This window comes from Dioscorea cayenensis, chromosome 6 (genome assembly GCF_009730915.1).
Source record: "Dioscorea cayenensis subsp. rotundata cultivar TDr96_F1 chromosome 6, TDr96_F1_v2_PseudoChromosome.rev07_lg8_w22 25.fasta, whole genome shotgun sequence".
NCBI classification, from domain to species: domain Eukaryota; kingdom Viridiplantae; phylum Streptophyta; class Magnoliopsida; order Dioscoreales; family Dioscoreaceae; genus Dioscorea; species Dioscorea cayenensis.
This window is the reverse complement of record NC_052476.1, coordinates 21,004,087-21,024,670: the sequence shown is the minus strand read 5'-3', so window position 1 is coordinate 21,024,670 and position 20,584 is coordinate 21,004,087. Positions and strand designations below refer to the sequence as shown.

The 20,584-nt window shown below is 35.3% G+C and overlaps 5 protein-coding genes and 2 non-coding genes across 7 annotated transcripts; 5 read left to right on the top strand and 2 right to left on the bottom strand.

Moving 5' to 3' along the window:
- The first annotated feature begins 75 nt into the window (after positions 1 to 75).
- Positions 76 to 5,472, top strand: LOC120263553 (dihydrolipoyl dehydrogenase 1, chloroplastic-like). The gene is given in 16 exon segments (XM_039271505.1): positions 76 to 503; positions 1,267 to 1,413; positions 1,781 to 1,915; positions 2,203 to 2,320; positions 2,418 to 2,542; positions 2,826 to 2,951; positions 3,043 to 3,123; positions 3,231 to 3,293; positions 3,385 to 3,414; positions 3,416 to 3,460; positions 3,641 to 3,719; positions 3,817 to 3,917; positions 4,249 to 4,362; positions 4,440 to 4,553; positions 4,779 to 4,850; positions 5,108 to 5,472. Coding segments are annotated over 16 exon segments (1,695 nt in total). The 5' UTR covers positions 76 to 206; the 3' UTR covers positions 5,156 to 5,472.
- A 716-nt stretch (positions 5,473 to 6,188) lies between these two features.
- Positions 6,189 to 8,710, top strand: LOC120262811 (GTP-binding protein SAR1A-like). The gene is made up of 3 exons (XM_039270706.1): positions 6,189 to 6,410; positions 6,502 to 6,633; positions 8,247 to 8,710. Exons 1-3 carry the CDS (start codon positions 6,282 to 6,284, stop codon positions 8,565 to 8,567), a joined length of 582 nt encoding a protein of 193 aa, XP_039126640.1. The 5' UTR covers positions 6,189 to 6,281; the 3' UTR covers positions 8,568 to 8,710.
- Positions 8,711 to 8,825: 115 nt separating this feature from the next.
- On the top strand, positions 8,826 to 8,901 carry TRNAA-AGC. Its single transcript has one exon. It is a non-coding gene; the product is annotated as a tRNA-Ala (tRNA).
- A 601-nt stretch (positions 8,902 to 9,502) lies between these two features.
- LOC120263991 (transcription initiation factor TFIID subunit 13) lies at positions 9,503 to 11,922 on the top strand. Its single transcript, XM_039271977.1, has 5 exons — positions 9,503 to 9,722; positions 9,812 to 9,849; positions 10,843 to 10,902; positions 11,248 to 11,322; positions 11,660 to 11,922. Exons 1-5 carry the CDS (start codon positions 9,614 to 9,616, stop codon positions 11,768 to 11,770), a joined length of 393 nt encoding a protein of 130 aa, XP_039127911.1. The 5' UTR covers positions 9,503 to 9,613; the 3' UTR covers positions 11,771 to 11,922.
- A 90-nt stretch (positions 11,923 to 12,012) lies between these two features.
- LOC120263990 (pentatricopeptide repeat-containing protein At1g09190) lies at positions 12,013 to 13,858 on the bottom strand. Its single transcript, XM_039271976.1, is given in 3 exon segments — positions 12,013 to 12,599; positions 12,601 to 12,726; positions 12,728 to 13,858. Coding segments are annotated over 3 exon segments (1,407 nt in total). The 5' UTR covers positions 13,778 to 13,858; the 3' UTR covers positions 12,013 to 12,368.
- A 1,366-nt stretch (positions 13,859 to 15,224) lies between these two features.
- Positions 15,225 to 15,296, top strand: TRNAP-CGG. The gene has a single exon. It is a non-coding gene; the product is annotated as a tRNA-Pro (tRNA).
- Positions 15,297 to 16,165: 869 nt separating this feature from the next.
- Positions 16,166 to 19,518, bottom strand: LOC120262795 (dnaJ protein ERDJ3B). Its single transcript, XM_039270682.1, has 10 exons — positions 19,344 to 19,518; positions 19,099 to 19,247; positions 18,836 to 18,965; positions 18,116 to 18,233; positions 17,857 to 17,973; positions 17,552 to 17,638; positions 17,094 to 17,153; positions 16,907 to 16,984; positions 16,690 to 16,761; positions 16,166 to 16,610 (listed from the first exon to the last, which is right to left on the bottom strand). Exons 1-10 carry the CDS (start codon positions 19,415 to 19,417, stop codon positions 16,452 to 16,454), a joined length of 1,044 nt encoding a protein of 347 aa, XP_039126616.1. The 5' UTR covers positions 19,418 to 19,518; the 3' UTR covers positions 16,166 to 16,451.
- Between the last annotated feature and the right edge of the window lie 1,066 nt (positions 19,519 to 20,584).

Sequence of the window (20,584 nt, the reverse complement as noted above, 5' to 3'; positions counted from 1 at the left end):
TCAATCCCAATCTCGAGGTTTTATGTATGGTCATGATTCTCCGATCAAGCCATTCACTGCCAACTAAGCTAAGGAAGAGCTCTCCATTTCTTCCACTTCGATCTCTCCGCCTTCTTGACGGACTTCTCGAGAGTGAACCTCTCAATCCCTAGTTTTTCTCCAAATCCCTCTCCAATTCCTCGTCTTTCTCAATCCTAGATCCCACCATGCAAGCCTCTCTTTCCCTCTCCTGCGCCTCCCCGGTGATCTCTGCGAAATCCAATCCGGCGCTCGGGTCCTTCTCAAAATCCTCGGCTCTGCGCTTTTGCGGGCTTAAGCGAGAGGTTCTAGGGTTTCGATCGGTTAAGTCGGTTGGATTGGGGAGGATTCAGAGGTCCGTTTCGCGGACGGTGACTGCTGCCCTTTCCGGCAACGGTAGTGCTTCCAAGGGTTTTGATTATGATTTGGTGATTATTGGTGCTGGAGTCGGTGGCCATGGTGCTGCTCTTCACGCTGTTGAGGAGGTACTTGATTTTCATTTTCTAAAAGAGAGATGTGAAGACTTTATGTGCCAAATTTTTTTTTTGATTTGGGGATGTTTGCAAGTTTTCATTTCTTTGGTTTTGTCGATTTCTTTTTTCATTGGGTATTGTGCACATTAAGGTAAACCAAGTGAAAGTTATTTGTTGCTTGATTTATTGAGAAAAGATTATTCCTTTTCAGTTAATATTTTCAGTTACTTCTCTGTTGATCCGTGTCTCTTGATGTTTTTCATTTTATTTATGTAGGTTTTTTATGCCGGTATAGTTGTGCGTCCTACCTGTCCAATTGATAATATGTAATTATTCATGTGTTTCCCTTTGGGTTTCTTCTAAAATGGATTCTTGTTCTTTCCAAGAGCATTATGGATATAATTCAGTTTCTTGCATTTGCCTGAATGAGGTTGCAGATTTCTTGTTGATGGAGGTGCAGGTTTGGCTTTTGTGCCTTGAATTTCCAACATTTGATTATTTATCAACGGTCTAGATGGCATGTAGGTTCCTGTTCCGGTTGTTGATTTTTGGAATATTAATTGCTACCTCATAGTTGTCTGTAGTTTGGTTTTTTATATATATAAATGACTTTTTTTTTTAACCTTGGGTCTTCTTTTATTGCTTCTTCCACTCTCATTTACTACACAAAATGCTCTACCCTATCTTACACTTCTTTCTCATGAAGAGTCAAGAATAAGTCTAAGCGACATTTTGTTCTGATTAGTATTATCTCATCGCTGGAGTTATTTTACAGGGCTTGAAAACTGCCATCATTGAAGGGGATGTTATTGGAGGAACTTGTGTGAACAGAGGTTGTGTTCCATCCAAAGCTCTTCTAGCGGTGAGTGGTAGGATGCGTGAGCTTCAAAGTGAGCATCACTTGAAGGCATTGGGTTTACAGGTAATGGGAGCTTTATTTCCCTGCAAGACTGCAACTAGTTCATGTGTTCAAAGTAATTATATATTCTGAAAGTTTGTTTTGTTTTGATGCATTACTTGTTGTGAAACTCAGGATCTCAAGTTTGCTTTAACTTCCTTCAATAATATGCTGCACTATCTTTTGTATTAAACATTGTTTGTGCTAATCTTGATTTCTTACTTTTACTCTGCTGGCGCTGTTAGACATGTTTTTGGCCTTGGCTTCCTTTTTCTAATATATATATATATATATATTGTATGGTAGGAGATGCTGTTTTTATTTGACTTTTAGGAAATGTCATTGCTTTTAAGAAGTTGCTCCTCTAATGATGACACATTATTGCTTTCAGGTTTCATCTGCTGGTTATGACAGACAAGGAGTGGCTGATCATGCAAATAATCTTGCCTCAAAAATTCGTAGTAATTTGACAAACTCGTTGAAAGCTTTAGGTGTTGACATACTGAACGGTGTTGGTTCTATTGTGGTATGTAAGCCATTCATAGTACTTTAATTTCCTGTATATGAATGTAAAGTCATCAAAGGTATCAACATCAGAATGGTTGCACATTAGCAAATAGCAACCAGGGCATTATATATTTTAGATGAGAAAAGAGCCAATATGCATGTGAGTAAATGGTTGGAGACATTTAACCCACCACGAAAACCCATGCTAGAGAGTGTCTTGTCGTCCTGGACAATTTTCATTAGTAAGCGACTTGTGATTATGCTTTTCAATGTATTGCTTATATTGTTGATATTTTGCCTATGCAGGGCCCCCAAAAGGTGAAATACGGAAAAGCTGGGTTTCCAGAAACTGAAATAACTGCTAAAGACATTATTATTGCTACTGGGTCTGTTCCTTTCGTTCCCAATGGCATTGAAGTCGACGGTAACACAAATTACTACTGTTAAATTCAGATTTCTTGTGGTGCTTCCGTCTCTTGTAGTGTTAATGATTTAAAACCTTATCAAATTACGTTTCACAGGGAAAACTGTTTTTACAAGTGACCATGCACTCAAACTGGAATGGGTACCCGATTGGATAGCTATAGTTGGAAGTGGTTATATTGGACTTGAATTTAGTGATGTCTACACGGCTCTTGGAAGTGAGGTATTTATTAAAATAAACCTGATGCTTCGATGGATGGTATATTTTCTACCAAAAGTATCTAGGATTGAAATTACTCCTGCCCATTTCATCTCAGTAGTTGAAACAGATAGCTCCAGAGATCTCAGAGCCTAGTTTCAGTTTAAGTTGGCAAAAGCATTTAAATAGATTATGTTAGACTTTTTACCTGATTTTTGCTAGAATATATTCACCTCTTCTTTGGTTTCTGCTGACTGTTTTTTATCTTGTTCCTCTTATTTTCATTGATATTTTTTTTTATCAACAGGTCACTTTTGTAGAGGCCTTAGATCAACTGATGCCTGGTTTCGATCCTGAGATAGGGAAGTTGGCCCAGAGAATTCTTATTAATCCTAGGAATGTCGATTATCATACCGGAGTATTTGCGAAGAAGGTAATTACTAGTTGCTCATTTGCAGTATACTGTTTGAAAGAATATACACAATTTCATTTTTTTCTTTTTTTACTATTTTGTGGTTTTGTAGATTACACCAGCAAAGGATGGAAGGCCTGTGCTTATAGAGCTTATAGATGCAAAGACAAAGGAGCCAAGTGATACATTAGAGGTCATTTATTACTTGATGTCTTTTGATAATTTACAAACTATTCTTGAATGATTTAGATCTTGTTTTCTTGTATAATTTTGCATTGTGTATTGTTTCCGACTCTGCAGGTAGATGCAGCCCTTATAGCAACTGGAAGGGCTCCATTCACCAAGGGACTTGGCCTAGAAAATGTTTGTAATTCAAGTTTTAACCTTTTCATATCAACTTCTAGTTTGTATTAAAAACAGTAATTTGCTAAATAGGTTTGGCTTATCTTATTAGATAAATGTAGTCACACAGCGTGGCTTCGTCTCCAATTGATGATCATATGCAAGTATTAGATGCTGGTGGAAATCGGGTGAGTTGAAAGCTTTTCTTTGCTCATTTGTAGTTGCCATATTGTCACCTAGTACTGTTTTATAAGAATCACGATTTGAGTTAAAATTTTCAAACTTCCTTCTAAAGATTATAATGGTTTTTCTTTATGTCAATGTGTTATTTATCTATCCTCATCATTAACTTTCAAGCTTGGATATAGGTTCCTCATTTATATTGCATCGGAGATGCTAATGGAAAAATGATGCTGGCTCATGCTGCTAGTGCACAGGGGATTTCAGGTGTTTAAGATGTTATGTTTCCTGCCATATCACGTAAATACCTTCTTTATTAGGAAAACAGTTTCACTTGTTTATGACTTGGTATTATCTGAAACAGTTGTTGAGCGTGTTTGTGGGAAGGAAAATGTGCTGAATCATTTAAGCATTCCTGCTGCTTGTTTTACCCATCCTGAGATCAGTATGGTTGGACTCACAGAGGTACCAAGTATCATCAAGCTTCTTGGTTTATTTTAAAGCTGAACTAATGGTGTGGTTCATTAATCTGTGGGGCTTTAACCTCACAAAACATTGCACTTAAGATCTATGATTTTGATCTATGTCTGTTACTTTTTGAGTGTGATTGGAACGTCCAAAATGAATGCCTTGTTTGCAACATTGTGCAGTAGACTAGAATCCGGGGGAGAGAGCAACACTTAACATTTTAACTTTTCCTAAGTTCCCATTTTCTATTTTTCAACCATATGATGATATTTTTTTTTTGCTCGATAGATTTTTACATTGGACGAACTTATCCAGGCTTTTCATGCAGCCCCAAGCAAGGGAAAAAGCTGAACAGGAGGGTTTCGAAGTAAGCATTGCAAAGACAAGTTTTAAGGCTAACACAAAAGCTTTAGCAGAAAATGAAGGTGAAGGACTTGCTAAGGTAATCCTTAATCCTGCATATTGCTTATGTATTTTATATAAAGCAAGAAATAGATTTTTTTTTTCTGGGTATTGCAGTTGATTTACAGGCCTGACACGGGAGAGATTCTTGGAGTTCATATATTAGGGCTTCATGCTGCAGACCTCATTCATGAAGCATCGAATGCCATAGCCTTAGGAACACGCATTCAGGTGGTCAATGCTGTCTGCTTAAAATGTTATGTTCAATTTGCTTTGTTGAAAATGTGCCATACTATGCTTGTCAAATTCCTAGTTTTTGTTGATGCATTCATGATATTATGATTTTGATGGTTCTCTCGCAACTTCTAGATGCACTGACATTTGTTTTAATGTACGTTGAGTTTGAATAGTGTTACAATTTCTCACATGGGCTATCATTTTTTCTTTTCCCATCAGGACATCAAATTTGCTGTTCACGCGCATCCAACCTTATCAGAAGTTCTAGACGAACTCTTCAAATCTGCCAAGGTATGCACTATCATAAGATCTTAGAATGAGAAAAAGAAAAACCTACTTAAATGATATAAAATGATGAAAGAAAAAAGTAAATTATATCATCAATACAATCACTGCAAAATGATTTCCCTTTATCTTTGTATCTTGCTCTATATGCCAAATTATATCACATTTTTTATAACAAGTCATCTAACTTTTTTTAATTCCTATCAATGTAACCAGTACGTCCATAGAAATAAGTCAGTATGATTTTTCTGTTGTTTCGGCAGGTGAATTGTGCAGTATCTCATTCTGTAAATGAACCAGTTGCAGCATAAACATCGGCAAAATCAACCTCATTTCGTGGAGGAAGCTCTTTCAAGTATTTTCTCCTACATCAAGAGTCTGCTATTCCACCCTTCAACAAGAGACTAAAGCGCCATCAATCATACCTAGTTTCACCAATAACATTGTATTTTTCTTTTCTTTTCTTTTCCTCCTGATGAACTTATAATAATAAATAAATCATCAATTTTGTTTGTTTTTCTTTGTAACTCCTGTGAACTATTTCCTCATCTCAAATTATGTGTAAGTTTTGGCAACTTATGATCAATGTTTTTGAAGCAAAGAATTGGTTGTTGGATTTATGTTTGTATACTTCTTCTGCCCAACTTGTGTGTATTTTCTTTGTTGAAGCAGTACCATCAGATTGAGGTTAATACAATGACATCTATGCACAATAATATCGTTTCCAATTAGGAAGTTTTTTTGCTTGAAAATATTATATATAATTTATATTGCTCATTATTTATTTTTAAAACCAAGCTATGCATGATTTTTTTTTTTTTTTGAAAATCAATTAGTAACAAAATAAAAACCAAACAAGTATGGAGTTCCACCAGTTACGGTGATTTTACTTACGGTGATTTTACTAACTTTCTAAGGATAGTTTGCGCCAAACAAATAAAAGATAATTTTCGACAAGTCGGGTGCTTTACTAATCTTTTAAAGATAATCTTCGCCAAGCATAATGAATTATATACTGTACATCCCAAAATAAATTCTATTTTTGCAAAAATAATGAATTATATACTGTACTGGTGCGAGAAGTATAATGTAGCATCAAAACGGGTAAGATCACCAGATCCGTTTAGGATCTCCCATACCCGAATCCGCTTGTACCATCATCAAATCAATGAAACATTCATAGCCGTAGGATTCCAAACGGACGTCCAAGATTGATCCAGTGACGAGGCACCGACCAATCTCTGCTCTCCTATTGGTCAAAGGATTCATTACATACATCTTGGTATTTCCGTTTCCCATTGGAAACGAATTAAACGCGTTTCCGTTCTCCATTGAAAACGTTTTCCATCATCTCCTTTCTTTGTTAGGGTTCCATATCGCTGAGCTCTCGATCGATCTGGTGGTGGGTTTTGGGGGCCTGATCGCCTCCGCGAGACGATGTTTCTTGTGGATTGGTTCTATGGCGTGCTCGCCTCCCTAGGGCTTTGGCAAAAGGAAGCCAAGATCTTGTTTTTAGGGCTTGATAACGCTGGAAAAACCACGCTGCTTCATATGCTCAAAGATGAGGTTTGATCTCATTTGTTTGGTTTTTTTGGAAGAATTTTTGCCTTTTTTCGGTTATCTAAGTTTTTTATTATTGGATTTTTGTGGATTTTAGAGATTGGTGCAACATCAGCCAACGCAGTACCCTACGTCGGAGGAGCTGAGCATCGGCAAGATCAAGTTCAAAGCTTTCGATCTTGGAGGCCATCAGATCGCTCGCAGAGTCTGGAAAGATTACTACGCTAAGGTTTGATTTTTTTTGTTCTTAGAGATCTGAACAAAGTTTTGTGTAATTTTTTTTAATTGTTTTTCGTTGATTATCCTTCATCAATCGATATAGACCATTGGATCAATATGCATTTTTTTATATAATTATTCAGTTAATTGCTGGATTATTTACCTTGAATTAGGGTTGTTTTGAGAGAGTTTTTATTGATGTAGTGGCAGAGAAAATCCAAGGAAAAAAGGTTCATTTAATTCTTGATTTTTTTTTCCCTTCTACGTTTCTTGAAATTCATTTTTTTTTCCTTTTGTTTAAAATTTTTCTCCAATCAATTGCGACCTCAAGTTGCAACATCTGAGATGGAGTTGAAGAGAATTGTTTAAGGTTACAATTTAGTATCATTGTCTCCAAAAACATGTTAATGAATAAGCAAGTAGTGAGAAGAAGAAATGTCAGAACATTTATGAATTTTTATGAGTGAAGATCTTTTTTTTTTTCTTTACTGTTAATTCTATTTACCATCTTGTACTGTCGATTCTACATCTTTGGATTTGCGTGGTCAAAGTAAAGTTTGCTTTATTCACTTCGTTATCTGAATTTACATGCCACTCAATAACTGAAATCTTCAATTCGTAGTGTTTGATTCACCATCGTTTCTCCATTTTTTATCTCCATATGTTTAGTGTAAATGTGTAATCCAATTTTTTCCAAAGTTATACCTATGATATTAACAATCACGCCCTTTTTTTTAAATATCTTTTCAAAGTGATACTTGGTTAACCTTGCCAGGTAGATATGATTGGTTGTTGAACCTCTACATGCTTATCGATATACGGTGTTTAAGGAGTGTACCCTTGATTTATCATATGATGTTTTCTATGTAGTATCCAGATTGAATATCCTATTTGAAAGCATTTTATTCAGACAAATCTAATAATCAAGTGATGATAGGACTGATGATATACAGTGTTCAAGGAGTGTTCCCTTGATTTATCATATGATGTTTTCTATGTAGTATCCAGATTGAATATCCTATTTGATAGCATTTTATTCAAACAAATCTAATAATCAACAGATGATAGGACTGACGATATAAGGTGTTCAAGGAGTGTTCCCTTGATTTATCATATGATGCCCTGTCTGTGTAGTATCCAGATTTGATATCAACATTGCATTCAAACTGATCTAATGAACATATGATAGGGCTGATTATGCTCCTATGGTATCAATAGCTTTGTTTGTTAAAGCCTTTCCAATCAACATGCTCACCCTACACCATGGGCTCACTGTATTGTTACAACTTATAAGCATAAGTGTCTCAACTCTAAAGAGTTATCTTGTGATCAAAATATGTCAATAATCCTTTGAAAATGCCATGTTATTCTTTAAGTGATATCAGAATCAAGTCTCTTTGCTTAATAAGAATATTATTTATTAGACTTTTCTTATTGTCTCCCTCACTTTTCTCTACTTATTAAAAAGAAACCACTTATATCATTTTCAATTACTAAGTCAGTTAATACGGCTTGAAATAAGCAAGATATCTGTTTGGTTGTGCTGTTATTTTCTCCACCAGCCATGCATTGATAGTTCTACTGGGTTTTTTTTTGTTAAACGCTGGCTTCTGACTTTTGTAGGTGGATGCGGTGATTTACTTGGTAGATGCCTACGACAAAGAGAGGTTTGCAGAGTCTAAGAAGGAGCTGGACGCACTTCTCTCCGATGACTCATTGGCGACTGTCCCTTTCCTTGTGCTAGGGAACAAGATCGACATCCCTTATGCAGCATCCGAGGAGGAGCTACGCTACAGCCTTGGTCTCAACAACTTCACTACTGGAAAGGGCAAAGTAAACCTTGCCGAGTCGAATGTTCGCCCTCTCGAGGTTTTCATGTGCAGCATTGTGCGCAAGATGGGCTATGGTGAGGGCTTCAAGTGGATTTCCCAGTACATCAAGTAGACAATACTGTTATCTTTTGTTAAGGAACTCATTTTTCATTCATCTTCTTTTCTTATTGGTAATCAGAAAGATATGGCACAAAACTCTCGTGGTTCATGGAAAACTGACTAAAAAAAATGACATTGTTTCTTTTTTGTTCTTTATTTAATTTTATTTAATATGGACCAATAGTCATTTGTTCTCTTTTTGTATGGCTGGCTGTTTATGTGATGTCGTTGGGAGGATTATTTTTATCAATGTACACTTGATTAACAAAATGGGGATGTAGTAGCTCAGATGGTAGAGCGCTCGCTTAGCATGCGAGAGGTACGGGGATCGATACCCCGCATCTCCATCATTCTTTGTTTTTTTAAATAACTTTAAAATTTTTTCATAAAAAAATATTTGGTAAATGACAAGCAAAATTGGAAGAGAGATTAAATATTTCTTAATAGATGTTAGTTATTATTTGTTCAATATAAATCACTATTTTTATTATTTTTTTGTTGAATTTCTTGAAATTATGATGATTGAAAGTTTATAATTAATTTTTAATTATCACTTTTGATAATAAAACTTTGATTTGATTGATACATATTAATAAATTTTTTATATTGTTTATAATTTATTAATTTTCATAATATTTTTAATGTTTATATATTTTTTTAAAATTATTTTATTTTTAAAAAAATCAAATTTAATTGAACCGACTGATTGAACCTGTTTAACCGTAAACCGATCACTCAACCGATTTCCAATCCAGTTTAATCCGGATTTTAAAACATTGACGTTGAGATGGTGGCAGGAAATTTCACTATTTATATATATATATATATATATTTTAAGGGGTGGCAAGTAAAAAAAACCTTAAAAAAATTACATACTTTTCATTGGACATAAACGTAAAATTTCCACGCTTATATATATATGATCTCTCGTCCCTGTTTCCCAGTACCACTGCTTGTTGATCTCCGAAATACCCCAATCCTTTCAAGGATTAGGGTTTTCTTTCTCAATCCGAGATCGAGAATTCCAAAGCTTTGGTCAATCTAGGGTTTGATAACACGATGCACAACCCATCATCGGGGAAGGGGAAAGCTGGAGGAGCTGGGCAGTCTCAGCAACCCTCCGATTCCTCCTCTCTCAAGCGCAAGCGCGGCGTATTCCAGAAAGATCGTATGCTATACTCTTAATCCATCTTTCTCTTGATCTCTGATTGATCATCTCTCCATGTTTTGATATGATTTTGTTTTCTGATTCCGCAGTGCAGCATATGATGTATGGTTTCGGCGATGATCCCAATGTGAGAACCCTATTTATCTTCTACCAATTTGAATTAGTACACCTTGTTTCGTATTCACAATTTTTTTTTAGATTTAATAACTCATTTTATCTTGTTTCACATGTTTTAGTAATTTGGGCAAATTTAGCAGTTTTGGTTGTGTTGTGTGTTGTAGTTAGAGTTGCTCCCTGAATCTTGTAGTAAATTGATAAAATAGACTGAAATAGTATTGCTCATCTGCTGAATTCTTAAGAGAAACCCAAGTTTGATGTCTTGTTACTGTTCATTGATACAAAAGATAATTAGAAAAAGGAAAGTAAATGATTATATATCTGCAACCTAGGAAAGATATTACCTTTGATTTATTTATAGTGATGACTATCCCTAGTTATATATTTGTGGCTTCTAACTTCTTCTTAGTTATTAGGCTAGTGTTAATTCTTGAAGCTTCTGGTTGTCTATTGTTTGCAAAATCTCCATAGACAATCTATGGTCATGGTCTGAAGATGAGATGGTGTGGTTTCTACTATGGACCATTTCTGTTGAACTCATTACTCATAGTTTATGGGTGTTTTTTCTTCTCTTTATGAAGACAATCAAGAAAAGAAACTTGAATATAAAAAGTAGTCTAATACGTGATTATTTATGCCCAACCTGTTGATATATTGATGAATATGACAAACTCTAGTTACACATAAAATGCTATCATTTATTAGATGATAAGTGTTAATTGTTAACCCTTTTACTTTGTTTATTTTTCGCATTTGCTTATTAGACAATGTAGGATCATTATAATTATGTTGAACTCACGGCTCTTTCTGTTGGTTTGATGAAAAAGAATTCTGCCTTGTGAAATGGTAAAAGAGTTTTTTCTTCTTTTAGAAAGACGAATACACATGAAAGAAGATTAGTTAATCGATACCGCATGATTATTAATGGACAATATTATCTTTGACTTATTGGTAACAATAACTGTCTCTTGCCCACTCATTGGCGTCTTTCCTTGGTTTGCAGCCATTACCAGAAACAGTTGCATTAGTGGAGGACATTGTTGTTGAGTATATTACAGATTTGGTGAGCATGATCTCCACTTCAGATGGAATTTAGTTAATTTTTGGTCTGTACCTTTGAGTAATGCTATTTGTACACTCTTAAGTTTACCAAATAGACTTTCCAAATTCATGGACATCCATTATCTTTGTTTTTGAGATCACCAACATCATGATCTTGATATACCTTGAACTGCAATTAATGAATGAGGAAGTCTATCAGATATACCTACTTTGGATAAGTAACATTACTCTTTAGTTAATGTAACATCATCATTAGATCATTGAATATGGCTTATGTCTCTTTTGATAGAAGTGATTTCAAAGGCTCTACTCATCTGACCAAAATTATAATTACAATTCTTGTCAGGTTCATAAAGCCCAAGATGTTGCAACGAAAAGGGGGAAATTATTGACTGAAGATTTTTTATATCTAATTCGCAAGGTAATATTCTGCAAAATGTATACATGTCATTTCTTGATGTTTGTCAGGTCTGAGATGATTGGAATCTATTTATTGGGAACCTATCATAGATTACATCTATGGTTTAGCTGTTAAAGTGAATGCAAAGAAGCATCTATATAGAGCTATAGTGTAACCCAAAGATCGCAAACCAGTATGTCATCCTTGTTATACAGTCTTAGATGCGGGCTTTCAATTATTTTTAGATGTCATTCTAATAAACTTAGCTTGTATGAAGCTTTTTATATCAGAATGTTTTCTAACCGACAGTTTTGGTAAGCAATTAGCAACCGCTGATATCTTGCTGTTTGAAAACCAGGATATGCCCAAACTCCATCGTTGTACTGAATTACTGTCCATGAATGAAGAGCTGAAACAAGCAAGAAAAGCATTTGAAGTGGACGAAGAAAAGCTAGCAACTGCAGATTGAAATAATTGGATGGATGTGATACATCTGAGTTCTCACCATATGGAAGCAAGCCATTGTATCTTTCCATGTTTTTTTAGCTTCTTCACTGTAACATAACTGATTTGACTTTTGTTCTGCAGTTTCTTATATTCAACCTCATTTACCTTATTTTTCCAAATAACACTTTATTCCATCACAACTGATTATTCTCACAATGCATACATTATTTAGAGAACGCCGAAGTTGGAGGTAAAAAGAAATATGTTGTAGCAGCTCCAGTTGCTGTATCTTGAGGCGCAAGTCCAGGTACTTCAACTGAATATTAATTCTTATAGCTTTCAACTTTCTTAATGCAGAACAAATTTCAGGACACCGAACCAAATACATAACTTGATCATGCTTGACATCTAGACTGGAAAAATACCGGAATTCTTGACTGGTTAAATTTTGTCAATTTGGCATTGATAATAAATATAGGGTTTAGGCATTCTTGAGAGTAAATATGGAACACAGCCAAACTCCGGCTAGAACTATGTTGAACTTGTGTTTATTTCCATCGACGATAACAATAATAGGTTAGGAACATGTTGACGACTTATCACTGTATTGGTATTACTTATTAAAGACCCACACTACTGCTTAATCCTATCAAGCTCTGTCCGGGCGCTGCCTTCTTTACACACTGCTCCTTCATCGAAATCCTTACCTTCTCCACATCCTCCCATCTCCCAGCTTCCGCATAAACATTGGACAACAACACATAGTTACCAGAATTCCAAGGCTCAACCTCTACAAGCTCCTTTGCAGCCACCACCGCCATTTCGACATCACCGTAGTTCCTACAAGAGCTCTAAAAGAGCTCCCCAAATTGCGGCACTCGGCCTCATAGTCATCCTAGTAATCAACTCATAACCTTCCCTCACAAACCCGCATCTACCGAGAAGATCAACCATACAACCATAGTGTTCAATCTCCGGGCTCCACTCCATACTCCGCCGCCATCACCCTAAACACCTCCCGGCCTTTCCCGACCATCCCCGTGTGCCTACAACACCCAAGAACTCCAAGAAAAGTACCGGCATTCGGCCGAAAACCACTCCTCATCATCGATTCAAACAATTCCAAACCATCTTCTCCACGCCCATTTGAACCCAAACCATTGATCATTGCATTCCATGAGACCACACTTCTCTTGGGCATTTCATCAAACACCTTCCGTGCAGTGACCAAGTCCCCGCATTTACAGTACATATCTATTAAAGAGTTCAGCACATGGACATTGTTCACGGCGTCTTTCAATAGCCCTCGCCGGCGAGCGTGGTCGTGGATCAACCTCCCGGCGTGGACAGCGCCGAGTCGGGCGCACACCGGCAAGACGGTGGCGAGTGTAGCGTCATCAAGCTCAATCCCCGCATCCCACATCTCCTTGAAGAGATCCATGGCGGCTTCATCCTTCCCAGCTTTGGCGAAGCCATTGATGATAGAGTTCCAGGTGACAGTGTTGCGGTGGTCGGCGCGGCGGAAGAAGAGGTAAGCGTTTTGCAAGTCGCCGGCTTTGGAGAAGGCGTTGATGAGGATGTTCCAGACGACGGCGTCTCGGTGGGGCATTTCGTCGAACACATTGCGGGCGTCGTGGAGGTGGTGGCAAGACGAGTAGAGATCGAGAGTGGCGATGGAGATGGAAGGGTAGGAGTGGAAGCCGGAGATGATGGTGGTGGCGTGGATGGATTGGCCGGCGATGAGGTGGCGGAGGTTGGAGAGGGATTTGAGGAGAGGAGGGAAGGTGAGGTGGTTGGGGAAGAGGGAGAGGTGGCGGAGAAGGGAGAAGAGAGGGAGGGAAAGGTGGGAGGAGGAGGGAGAGAGAGAATGGGATTTGAGGAGGGAGTTGAAGAAGAGGAGGAGAGAAGGGGAGAAGTGGAGGTGGTGGCGGAGGATGTGGGCGAGAAGCTCGTCGGTGAAGATGCGGGCTTTTTGGTCTTGAAGGAGCTGGAGGATTCGCCGCTCCGCCGCTCGCCGGCGACGGGACATTAGATGATGATGATGATGATGAGTTTGTTTTTGTAAATATGAAGGAGTTGGAGGGGTTATTCGCACTTTGCGAATTTTTAATTTTTTTTTATCACTTATTATTAGTCATTACAACACGTTACGCATAATACAGATATATATATATATAAACGAGGATCCATCATCTAGGGAGGGATGTCCATAGTAGCCATTGGATCGTAATCTGACGGTTTTTATTATTATGAATAGTAGAAACTTCATTGACAAAAACTTTATCTCCCCGATTCTAGAACTAGAGAATATTTTGGTTCCAGCCTATTAAAACCCGACACACGTATCCCCAATCACAATAAAAAAAATATAATAACATCACATGGGACACGTGTCAGAATATAATAGGCTGGAACCAAAACTAGGGAGATGAACTCGTTGGACAGTACAGTGATCATAGTAAAAATGTATACAGTGTTTATATAAACAATCAATCATTGGATGATGATCCAACGGTTTAAATTTAAAAAGTCCCTAGATTTACCTAGATGATTTTTTTCCTATATGAAATTATATATACATGGAAGACATATATATACCAGGTAATACATCTTTTATGGACGTCTATAGATAAAAAAATATATATATAGACATCCAATTATCGAGTCGGTAGATCACGATTTAGCGGTTGACATTGATGAACAGTAATCACTGTTCAAAACAATAATTAATGTATATGTTATTGTAATAATTATTGTTTATCAATGTTGGCCGTTGGATTGAGATTCAACAACGACTAATAATGGATGTTCATAGAATTTTTATTTATGGACGTCCATAAAAGAATACTCCTCTTTATATTATTTATAAAGCATAACAAAATATTTATATATATGGAAAAATATTTGCAATTGAGTACAGTAATCAAATTTGAGAAATAGATTCATTAACGGGCTTATTAAAATGGGAATAACTTAGATGAAGTTAGATAGTTGTAGGTAGTGTAGTTCACTATTGGATGTTTGACACGTGGCATGAGATGAGTAATTTAAAAATAAAGTGAGGGCATTATAGGAAAGTTATTATATTTTTATATATATTTGGAAGACGTGTCACAATATTAATGGTGAACTACACAAACTACATCTATCTAACTTCGCCCAAGTCATTCCCTATTAAAATTGATTAGAGTTAGATTAGTATTTATTTGATTAAACGGTTTAGATCAAAATACTATTCATACTACTTTTTATTATATTACTATTATGATTCAATCTACTAAGGTATATCTATATCTATATATATATTACAGTTTACATTCCCCGCTTTACATTTCTCAAAATGGCATATTCACCTATTTATTAATTTATTAATTAATAATAAATATCAAAGTGGATGTTTAAGTTATTAAGTTAATAATATTAGTAGCGTATTTGTATATTGATCTCTAACAAAGTGGAATTTTTAGAATGAAGTAGGGCGTTTGGTCTAGTGGTATGATTCTCGCTTCGGGTGCGAGAGGTCGCGAGTTCGATTCTCGCAACGCCCCCTTGAAAATTTTTATATTATTATTCTTAACGAACATATAAAAACTTTTGTGGCTACTAAAATTTAAACCTTATATTTTGTTATATATATATATGACCAATAATTTATGGATGTTCAGGAATTTTAAAAATAATGTATAGAGATCTTTTAAATCAAATATACTTAAAAAAACAGTAATCTAGGGCATTATTTAAATTATTCAAGGTTTTCAAACTCGGATCAGGCATCGACCCGAGGAAGAGTAATATACATTTTGGTTATATATAATTAAAAATCAAATATGGAAGAATAAAAATATGATTTTAAAAAATTTAAGCAAGTATTTTACATAAATAAATATTGAAGCACAATACATTAAAAATGTGAAATACATTAAATAACATAAAAATAAACTAATACAAAATTAATTGAGAAAACATAAAAATATTCACCGAGAAAATACACAACTAAGAAATTCATTAAAAAAGATATATAAAAATATTCTTTTAGTCTCTCCCTTCCCTAGTTTTATAATTTTACATTATAAACCTCAAACATTAGAATATTATAAAATAAAATAAGAATTAAAAAAAAAATTATGCAGACTCAGGTTAATTACCCGGCCGGGTCACCGGATCACCAATTCAATTGGCCAATTGTCGGTTCAATCCCAGTTTTATTAAAATTCGGTTTTATATATTGAATCAAACCGAATTTTAAAGCCGGGTCCAAGTCAACCCTGTCTCGACCTGCTGGTCCGGGTCTGAAAATATTGACATTATCTTTTACCATATATATATATATATATATAATCTAAAAATTGAAACACACTCCTTATTCTTATCCAAATAATAAGAATACAGCCTACAAATTTAAACCATAACATTAATGAAAGTATAACAGAACAAATTCATTGGGTTTCTTGTGAATAATATTGAACCACAACAAATATGGTCACTAGATTAACATTCTCTATAACATCTCTTGAGAAATTCAATGGAAATAACTACATTTGCAAAAATTTGGAAGTTGGAACTCAGGATTACAATAGATAACATCATACATATCTCTGCTTTCCATAATTTGCATCATGTATGCCTTTCAAAATGAACTTTCCATGATACATGGATGACGATGTATTAGACCGACCCGGGGCGAAGAACAACGTCCGTGTTAATTAGGTAAGAATTTCCTTGATTTTAGTCTTCTGATCTTCAGTCAGTGATTTCGGAAACAAGACTTCATAAGTGACATATAAATCACCTTTCTTGTTACTAAAGTGTAGAGGCATTCCTTCACCTTTGAACTTCCTCACTTCTTTCGGTTTAGTGATTCCCTGAAGAGATCCACAGGTGTGAGATAAACAAGTAAAACAGAAAAACAAATGCATAGCGGAGATTGAATCGACTACCGACCTTGGTTCCAATTTCGACTAAATGTTCGTCAAGGTGTGTGACCGTCTTTTCAAAACCAACAAGAGCTTGGACCTGGAAAGCCAAAGATCCACGTTAAGTTAAAGGCAATTTATTGACAGGATGCTCTAATTTGGGAACAATATGAACGAGTATAGTTCATGATAATTAAAGCATTGGTTCGAATCAGAATGAGCTTAAAAATGAAAAGAATCATTACCAGTGAGATCGTCACAGTCATATGCAGGTCATTGCCTTCTCTTCTGAATCGATCATGAGGTGCAGTATGAATCCTGAACTGCTCAGGCAATAAGAAGACAGTTTAGCAAATCATTTGAGTAACTGAGCATGTATAGTTGAATTAAATAAAGTGATTAGATTTATTCTGTTCAGTAAGGGTGGAAAACCTTCAAATCTCCCGGTTCTCCATCAATAATAGGCTCTCCATCTTCATGAAATACCACCTCCTGTACAACATGAGTCAAACAGGAGTTAAAACAAATAAAGGAGATTAAAAATAAAGAACCAACACGATTGTCAACATCGAACATGCAAAAGAGATGAAAAGTGTTTGCATCTCATTTGAGTATCAGGGACCAAGATACTTTTCCTTGAGGAAATGAATAGAAAATCTAAATATCAGGAAGCTTGTAAATTTTGTCTTTGTTAAGATGTATTTCCATTTTCCAAGGCCGGGAAAGTACAAGTTAAACAGTAAATCTTTCTATAGTGCCTTGATTTCCTTTTAGCTTATTCCTTTGCCTTAAACTCCAAAACAGTCCTGTTATATAGTTGGCTGAAGCTTGAGTTATTAATTACTACGTGATGGCAGCATAAGAAAAAATCCTAACAAGTAAATTCCTACCTGGCCATCTTGCATTCCCTTCTCAATATCAACAGTGATGAAATCCCCTTCTCTCTCATATTTCACATTTGGACATTGCTCGCAGACCTGGACATAGACAAAAAATAGTATACATCACAATCTGGCCAAAAAAAAATCTCTTCCACATGAAAACATCAGAGAACATTGACTTCAGGGTAAAGCAAAGCCAGAAAAGTTTCTTCTCAAGCTTTTAGAGATGGCCCTAATGTATTTACTTTGACACATGCATGGGTAAACACAAACACACCCATCCCATTGAAATAACAATTACAACTCTGAAGTACCTGTTCTGTCATTTGTTGAAACATGCCAGGAGCAATTTGCCTATGATAGACTTCATTCCTGCAATTACAACGCCTCTTCCCAGGGGCTGGCTTGATAACATTTTTCTCCCTCCAAACCTAGAAATAAAACCACAAGACATGAAAATAAGCACAAGCATTTGGATACTAGTAAAAACAGTTATAGGTTTAAGATGATCAAACATTATATTATGGATACAATTTATACAAATGGAGAAGGTTCAATAACAGTTTATGGTACCTTTAGTGAGCCACCCATGTATAAATCTTCAAGAGAGGCATGCAACTCAACAATTACATCATCACCTTTTGGAATCTTCTCCTCTTCTTCTTCCGCACCTCCACCACCACCAAAGAAACTAAAGAGAGATTGAGCTAAATGTAAACAATGATGCTAAAAAATATTAATAACTCCTGACATTAGCTAGATGGCTTATCATCCTGGTGGCTATTGACATAGGCCAGAAAATAACCCAGACAATATGGAAAGTCAGCAGCACGTACTTCATTAGCAAGGATTCTGTTAGGCTTCTAAAATGATAAAATGCAGCGAATAAGCAAATTTAAAAATAAGCATGCATGTATTTGAAGAGCATTCTTTATGTGGCTTTACTGCCATATTTATATCAATAAGCAAAATTGGAACAGCACAATTTGTCTAAACATCTTCTGTCAATGCATTTAAACATTGTTTAATCCTCATAACATACACAGATCAAGATGTGATAAACAAACTCAACATCCTTTAATTACACATTGCATCCATACAATCAATTTGTAGGAAAGGAATTTGATCACCCAACCAGATGAAAGGTTAACTAGAGATACATTAGCAAATTCAACAATGATAATGCATGCAAGTTCTTCACTTTGATTTCTTCAAAGATAAATTCAACATCAGCAAATAAATTCATATACATTGCTTAAAAAAATTAAAAAAACACAAAAGCAATCCCCTTACTTGTTGAAAATGTCCTGAATGTTCATTCCCCCTCCTCTACCACCTCCACTGGCAGCGTGCTGCTTCAAACCCTCCTCGCCATACCTATCATAAATACTCCTCTTCTCTCGATCCGATAACACTTCATAAGCTAAAATCCACAAATGAAACCCAAAATAAAAATCAGATTTTTTTATTTATTTATTTATTCAAATCAACAACAAAAACATCTTCAAATCAACAAAAAATATATATATATATATTAGAAAGAAGTAGATCCATACCATTATTAATCTCCGCAAACCTCTTGTTCGCCTCTTCATTCCCAGGATTCTTATCAGGATGGTACTTCAATGCGAGCTTCCTATACGCCCTCTTGATCTGATCTTCCGACGCGCTCTTCGATACTTGCAACACATCGTAATAACTCTTCCTAAACCCCCAGAAAAAAAAAACCAAAAATTTGAAAAAAATCCGCAATAAAAAAAGAAAAAATCGAAAATTGGACAAAGGGGTGGCCGGCTCTTACGCGCAGAAAGCAGTGAGGACATAGGAGAGGAGGAAAACAAGGAGAAGTAGCCGTCCCACCCTCGGGGGCGCCATTGGAGATGAATTCGAGATTTCCCGTTCTAGGGTTTGATCGGGCTTCGCACGACGGGAAGGACGAAAGACGAGAGAGATTGCGATTCCCGGGGCTCTAAAGAAAGGTCACGAAATCTGGTCGTTTTTTAAATTTGTTTTACAAATATACCCTTGCGGAAATTTGAAATTATATTTGTACCCTTATGCCATTTTCTTATATCTATCCTTAAAAATTAAAATTGTTATATATATATAATTGTGGAATAATAGATTTAAAATACGAAGAAAGAGCATAGTAATTTAAACTCGAGACCTCTCGAAATACAATATAAAAAATTAACAAGGTGTTTATAGCAAATTTATCAAAAAATAATAATAATAATAATAGATTTAAAAATAAATAAAATGCAGTTTTGCTCCTGATCTATATAAATTAGCATTAAACATTTCACATATAATTGCTATTCAAGTTATATAAAAATTAAAATTATTATATATATCTTAAACATTTTATATACGATTGCTATTCAAGTTATATAAAATTATTTTTTATTATATAATGAGATATAACATCATGAGGGTGAAATATATATATATATATATATTTTTAATAATGAGTTTTCATGGCGTATGAAAATAAAAAAGAATTGGGGATGGTATATAGAAAATGATATTATGCAAGGAAATAATTGTGATTTTCAAGTTTTCAAAGGGGTATATATGGGAAAACATCCTTTTCGAAAGTGTAGACGTGTTACCCACAAAATGGACCAATGAGAGATGAGCATCGATGTGTAATAGCAAATAGAAGACCGACACGTGTACTCTGTGACTTTTTTTTCTCCATAGTTTAAGTTGGACTTCAAATGTGCACCGTGAATAGAGACACCAGCTTTAACCCTTTTTTTTTTGGGTCATAAAATTTGTTTTAATTAATGTAAGGAGTCAAAGATATTAACTAATATTTTTTATGAATTAAAATTTCATAAATTTTTTTATTAAATATAAGAGCATATTTGGATAGCCAAAGATTATTACTAAAAAAAATTATACCATATTATGAGAATTATGTCATATCCACTGTTTAAATACTTTTAATTTAAAATATAAAAATATGATATAATATGAGTTTTATAGTATAAAAAATATTTTCACTCGGAGTGGAATCTTATTTTATTGTAAGTGTGT

What these genes read in the sequence shown, in the direction of transcription:
- LOC120262811 (XM_039270706.1), top strand. Translation starts at nt 6,282, where the DNA reads ATGTTTCTTGTGGATTGGTTCTATGGCGTGCTCGCCTCCCTAGGGCTT. An exon ending in TTCATATGCTCAAAGATGAG is followed by an intron (nt 6,411 to 6,501) that starts GTTTGATCTCAT and finishes TGTGGATTTTAG; the next exon opens with AGATTGGTGCAACATCAGCC. An exon ending in GGAAAGATTACTACGCTAAG is followed by an intron (nt 6,634 to 8,246) that starts GTTTGATTTTTT and finishes TGACTTTTGTAG; the next exon opens with GTGGATGCGGTGATTTACTT.
- LOC120263991 (XM_039271977.1), top strand. Translation starts at nt 9,614, where the DNA reads ATGCACAACCCATCATCGGGGAAGGGGAAAGCTGGAGGAGCTGGGCAG. An exon ending in GTTTCGGCGATGATCCCAAT is followed by an intron (nt 9,850 to 10,842) that starts GTGAGAACCCTA and finishes CTTGGTTTGCAG; the next exon opens with CCATTACCAGAAACAGTTGC. An exon ending in TTGAGTATATTACAGATTTG is followed by an intron (nt 10,903 to 11,247) that starts GTGAGCATGATC and finishes AATTCTTGTCAG; the next exon opens with GTTCATAAAGCCCAAGATGT.
- LOC120262795 (XM_039270682.1), bottom strand. Translation starts at nt 19,417, where the DNA reads ATGGCGCCCCCGAGGGTGGGACGGCTACTTCTCCTTGTTTTCCTCCTC. An exon ending in GTTTGCGGAGATTAATAATG is followed by an intron (nt 18,966 to 19,098) that starts GTATGGATCTAC and finishes TGTGGATTTTAG; the next exon opens with CTTATGAAGTGTTATCGGAT. An exon ending in GAGAACCGGGAGATTTGAAG is followed by an intron (nt 16,985 to 17,093) that starts GTTTTCCACCCT and finishes TTGCCTGAGCAG; the next exon opens with TTCAGGATTCATACTGCACC.